The sequence below is a fragment of the Bactrocera latifrons genome, unplaced genomic scaffold (assembly GCF_001853355.1).
Source record: "Bactrocera latifrons isolate USDA-ARS-PBARC rearing strain unplaced genomic scaffold, ASM185335v1 scaffold_1194, whole genome shotgun sequence".
Classification (NCBI taxonomy): Eukaryota; Metazoa; Arthropoda; class Insecta; order Diptera; family Tephritidae; genus Bactrocera; species Bactrocera latifrons.
Genome location: NW_017534624.1, coordinates 20,062 through 26,411, shown reverse-complemented (window position 1 = coordinate 26,411; position 6,350 = coordinate 20,062). Strand labels below are relative to the sequence as shown.

The window sequence follows — 6,350 nt, the reverse complement described above, 5'->3', positions numbered from 1 at the left end:
CATGTGAAAAAATCTTAAAAGGCAAATATTACTCATTCTACTTGCCACATCATGCAGTGGTAAAACCTGACAAGAAAACAACAAAAGTCAGAGTGGTCTTCAATGCCTCAAGAACTACTAGCCTCAAGAACTACTCCCTAAACGATATTCTGTTTACGGGACCCACTCTCCAACCGGATTTAATGCTGCTTATTCTAAACTGGCGTATATTCAGATACGTATTCAACGGGGACSTCGAAAAAATGTATAGACAAATAGTCGTACATAAAGACGATCAAGATTTTCAGCGCATTATTTTCCGAAAATCCCCCAATARTCCACTACGCGACTTCAAGTTAAAAACAGTTACCTTTGGCGTAAACTGTGMCCCATATCTAGCCATCCGTACACTTCACGAACTGGCAGAAGACACAAAGTCAGAATTTCCTCTGACAACAAAAATCTTAAAAACACAAACGTATGTAGACGATATTCTGTCTGGGAGCCATAGCCTCTCACAAGCATACGAGTCCTTATCACAATTGGCAAAGGCCCTCAATACCGCAGGGTTTCCCCTAAAAAAGATTACGGCAAATCACCCAAATATATTAAAAGACATACCAAAAGAAAATTTGTTGTATACTAATTTCCTCATATTCGAAGAGGAAAGTACCACAAAAACTYTAGGCATCCAATGGAATGCGATATCGGACCAGTTTTCCTACACGACCGAGTCCATATCTGCATTATGTGCCATTACAAAACGCCAAATTCTCTCCTCTGTGGCAAAACTTTTTGACCCCGCAGGATGGCTTTCGCTAATTATGATACAAGCCAAAATCCTGATACAAGAATTATGGCTAGATRGTACCGACTGGGACGAGCAAGTAAAACCACTTCGTTTAGAAAAGTGGTCCCAGTTCGCGAGTAATCTGAACGACATTTCGCAGATACAAATTCCACGGTGGGTGAACTATTCTCCCGAATACAAAGTTTAACTACACGGCTTCTGTGACGCCTCTGAAAAGGCATATTGCGCCACTTATTAGTGGCAAAAGCAAAAGTTGCGCCTCTAAAAACGATAAGTCTACCACGACTCGAACTCTGCGGCGCCCTGCTCCTAGCAAAACTAGTTTCCATGGTGCAGACCCACTTAGACATGGCGAAATACAARCTATATCTCTGGTCTGATTCCGAAATAGTCCTAGCCTGGTTGGAAAAACCCCCACATGCGTGGAAAACATATATTTCCAACCGAACCTCGCAAATACTTGACCTAGTGGGATCTTCCACATGGCGACACGTAGCCAGTGCTGACAATCCTGCCGATGTAGGTACAAGAGGGTGCAAACCCTTGCACCTGGCCACCACCAAGCTCTGGTGGAATGGCCCTCGATGGCTAGCAGAATCCTCCGATTCTTGGCCACAATCACCAATGCGCAACATAATTGCGCCCGAAAGTCGAAAAATCGACACCTACCACACAATATTGGAGGATAATGACATCCTTGAACGATTTTCATCGTTCCCCAGAGCCCTCAGAGTCGTCGCCTATATGCTCCAGTTCATAGAGCGCCTTAAACATAAACTGAAAGAAGCAACTTATCCCCAATGCGATACATTGACGCACCAAGCCTTACAAAAGGCAAATGTCGCTCTTATCGCATCAACTCAAAAGCTCTACTTCAGCCGCGACATAGCCTCACTAAAAGAATCGAAGCCGATTGATAAAAAGAGCYCACTCTTAGTGCTAAACCCGTTTCTAGACACGAAAGGGCTGCTTCGGGCCAATGGTCGGCTTGCTAATTCAAGCCTAACATACAACGAGCGCCACCCCATAATAATACCTGAGAAATCTCCATTTGCCACATTATTCCTACATTACATCCACATATTACATATACACGCCGAAAACCGTCTCATGCAGCATGTGGTGCGACAGGAATATTACATTCCACGTCTGAAGCCCCAAATCAAGAAATGCATTWTCAGGTGCAAGATCTGCACTATGCATAAACAGAAAATGCGAACACAGATTATGGCAGCACTTCCACCGAAACGCTGCAACTTTGCTCCGCCTTTTACCACTACAGGTGTAGATTTTGCTGGTCCTTTTCAGATAAAGGCTTCCATGCTAAGATCTCCTACCCTCATGAAAGGCTATGTGGCTGTTTTTGTCTGTTTCACCACAAAAGCAGTACACCTGGAGCTATGTACTAATCTGACCAGGGAGGCTTTTCTTGCCGCATTTGCTCGCTTCGTCGCAAGACGCGGTTTTCCTTCAAAAATCATGAGCGATAATTACAAAACATTTATTGGAGCCCAAAGAGCTACCGAGAAACAGTTTGTGGAGTTCATGAAACAAGTCTCACCTGACATTGTTCAAAAATACGCCCCTCAAGGTATAAATTGGCAATTTATCCCCCCAAGCGCTCCTCATATGTGTGGTTTATGGGAATCAGCGGTATAGAGCTTTAAATCGCATTTCAAGAAGCTAGCTGGCAACCTCAAATTCAATTATGAAGAATTCACGACATTGTTAACCAGAATCGAAGCCGTTCTCAACTCACGGCCTCTCGCTGCACTCTCGCAAGACCCCTCCGACTTTGCTGCCCTTACCCCAGGGCACTTTCTTAAAGGAGCGCCCATTCTGGCCACACCTGAGCCAGGCATGGAGTCGCCGTCCTTACTAAACAGATGGGAACGAATTAAAATTCTCCATCATAATTTCAGCCGACGATGGAAAGAAGAGTATTTAAAAGACCTTCACAAAAGGTATAAATGGAAAATCCCAGAACAGGCTCCAATGCTTGGAGATTGTGTCCTAGTTCATGACGATTGTCTCCCCCCCACAGAATGGCGGCTTGGCCGCATAGAGAAACTGCACTACGCTTCCGACGGTCACATCCGGGTGGTTGATCTCCGTACGCAAAACGGAACACTAACCCGGCCGCTTGTCAAATTATGTTTTTTACCAACTGCCGCCAYTTACGAAAACGTAAATAATAACCCTTCCTAAACCGATCCGAAAAGACGGGAAAAGGAAAATAATTCAATAATATCATTAAGAAAAACCGCAAGGATAATTACAATAAGCTTCAAGCCGTAAGACAAACGTAGACATACATATATATCGCAACCCCATAGACGGACGATMATTTAGTCATGCCCCTAACGTGGCACCCTGTTCATGCACGCTTACAGGCAATCAAATTGTAATCATTACGATTTTCTCTTTCTTCTCACAGATTGATATGGATACCCCTGTAACTCCCACGCCAACTCTCCGTTCGGCTGTTACTGTGCCTCGCTCCGGAAATGTTCCAGTAGCAGCGCCCCGAACCATCACGGCAGCAACGGCGCCAACTGTGGCACGAAGCTCAACACGCGCAGCACCGACGCCGGCGCTTCCGAAACCGCACCGCACCAGATGTCCGCTCTGTTGCCGTTCTCATAGGCTGCAGCATTGCTCTATTTTCAAGGGAATGTTACCCGTACAACGTCAGAAGGTGGCACAGGCACATGGGCATTGTTTAAATTGCTTGGCCCAGTCACACGCCACGCTTGACTGCGAATCTGATACCTTGTGCCGGTTGTGTGAAAGACCGCATCATACGTTACTCCACCGGAACGCCGGACATCCTGGCTCACCAACTGTCATCCGCCGCCGTACGGCCACCCGACGATCGCAGCCTAACCGTGTGGCACGGCATCCAGAAGCTGGATGGTCGTGGCGCCCCCTCAACACAACATCCACGCGCAACCAAATAAGGCCACAACCTCACCGCCCCACCGGCCTGAGCGGCGTTGTAGCTACGTTACAGGCACTACAGCGTCTACTAGACTAGCACTCGCCTAGGGGGGCCGGGATGTTGAAATGAACTCCAGGCGCCCGCACTAATTAAATTAAAGGGCATCACTGATCAGCGAATACAACACTCTCCGCATCAACATGTCAATTAGAAAAACAGGGCATCATACCAACGAGAAGGTGACGCTGTGCCGTTTTTTGTCCTACACAGTTCTAGAAGTCACGTTCGCCGCTACACACGCGCACCGTCTATTTCAACTTTTTTCAACCTTGCATCTTTGCACCCTCCGGTCATTTTATATAGACATTATACGTTTGATATTTGGATTTTTTTGGACATTTTATATTGAGATTATTCGTTCGTTATTTGGCTTCTACCCGGTTTATATACATTTAACTTTGGCGTGGTAACGTTTAACCTTTCAGTGCTATAACTAAAAGGAAATTGGCGTAGTGTGCCCCTTACATCAGAGAAGCTTTATTCAGTGCTCGTGCTAGTGCTTATTCGATCATCAACTCTTAGACACACGCATTCGCCGAGGTTACCACCGCAAAATACACGCACCGGCTGCCSTTTTCGAGGAAGTGGATTCTCGCCCCATTCAGTTTAATAAACCTTCAAATTTGTAACATTACAATTATATTTCATTTACTTTCATTGTCAACCTACAAAAAAAATTCATTTCTTATTTAAGAGCATATGCCCAAAGAAATATTGTATTCAATTCAATAAGATAGCTAACCAAACAAATAGCCAATGGTGGATGCTGTTAACCGAAGAGTAATAACCCTGACAGACGACAATGCATTAGCGGGCTTAATTTATATTTACTTGCGCATTTGACCCATGTTAATGCAAGTTAGTAATACACAAAAATTTAGGCAACACTGCCCTAAAATGGTGAGTTTTTGCTATTATTTGACAGATATCGCTTGAAATCTGCCGCCTTCTTTGTATGTACAGCATCAGATGAAACATTTTTTATATTGCTAATTAAATTATGTGCAAGTATATTAAGAAAAACAAATTCTAATATTTTTAGATGGCAGAAAATAAATAACGCACAGTTTGCTATCCATTTTTCCAACATTTTTAACTTTTTCGCACACTTTTTCCGCTTTACAATCAATTATTGCTATTACTCTATTATCTTTTAACGTAGTTAATAAAAAACGAATTTTTTCGTTATGTTTATATTGTTTTTCCAAAAATACCACAATTTCTATTAATAATTTCTCTTATTAATTTTTTCCAGCAAAAGAAGAACCTAACTGACAGATGGCTGTTCAACAGACATTGAGAAAGAGGTCCTTATAGTCCCATTAATATTGTAATTAAGAAGCAAAATATTTGCTTATAGTATAGAACAGAGCAAAACTGCAGCCTGAATCAGCTGATAGACCTTTCTTATGAGAGCGCAATACAAATGATTAGCCAACACCGCTTCTACCGCCCGGTTTACCGTACGTTACCGTAGAAATTTCCACGATTTGGATTTTTCCCGTGGAAGCGAGTCAGCTGATTGCTCTCTCAAAATGCAAGAGTACCAGTCTCGATATTCTATAGTAATTATAAAAATTGTCTTCAATGTGTGAAATTTTCTTAAAATAATAAATAAACTATTTTTAATAGTTTGACTTCAGTTATGATTTTATATATTAAAAAATTGTAATTGAAAAGGTGTGTACAAAACTATATATGCGTATTGAGCAATGACAACATTGTTCAAATAAAAAAAAGAAACATCTGATTTCTACGTTGCTACAACTTTATCAAATTTTGACAAATTTTGTTCGCTAATTGCGGCAACTAAGGAAAGGAACAGCGGAGTTCGCTGTTTCAGTGGTTGGAATGCAACTACAACCGTGTGAAAAAGCACAAAAAAGAAGATAACCACTAATAACTTTGGAACCTTACATTCTGAAACTATTTTTATTCTTTCGTATTTTATTATTTTAAAATATGTAGGTATGTTACTATTAAACGAAATATATTAGACTTTACTTATCGTAAATAACCTAATTCACAAAATGTAAAACATGCAAAGTTATTTTTTCGCTGTCTCGACAACGATTGAACGATAGAGCGTAAATGCCGTCTCTTAACAAAAGTGACAGAGGTAAATTACTGTAAAAAATTGCTCATGGTTTTTATTTTGTATGCTGTATACTTATATAAACGTAGCGGCAACCCTGAACGGTTGAAAATTTTAAATTTTAAAACGCTTTAAAAAGTAACGTTAGCTGTAGAAAATGAGTAAATTGCTATTTCTCTAAAAAAAAATTCTTGACGCGCGGTAATTAATGCTTGTACAAATGGTTGTTAGTATTATAATAAATTAATTTGTTTGCATTTCCTTTCTCCTGTACTAATTTTAGAATTTTAGTGAGAATTTGACTTAAAGTTGTCGCTTTATTTAGGGACGGCGTTAACGCTGAGTGTTAAAAATTGTACCGCTCAACGCTTTTATTTGTCTGTACCAGTAAATGTACTTGCGAAGTCACCTTGTACAATGTTTGCTATTAAGTATGGTGTAAATAAACATCAAACGTATTCCTT

The 6,350-nt window shown here is 41.3% G+C and overlaps 1 protein-coding gene across 2 annotated transcripts in view; it reads left to right on the top strand.

Annotated features, from left to right (window-relative positions):
- LOC108978197 overlaps positions 1–4,428 on the top strand; it is an 8,937-nt gene extending 4,509 nt beyond the window's left edge. For both annotated transcript variants that reach the window (XM_018948353.1, XM_018948354.1), the window contains exon 2: positions 3,228–4,428. In XM_018948353.1, the coding sequence (XP_018803898.1) occupies positions 3,228–3,827 (600 nt within the window). In that variant the 3' untranslated portion in view covers positions 3,828–4,428. The remainder of the gene's footprint in view (positions 1–3,227) is intronic.
- Positions 4,429–6,350: the final 1,922 nt, after the last annotated feature.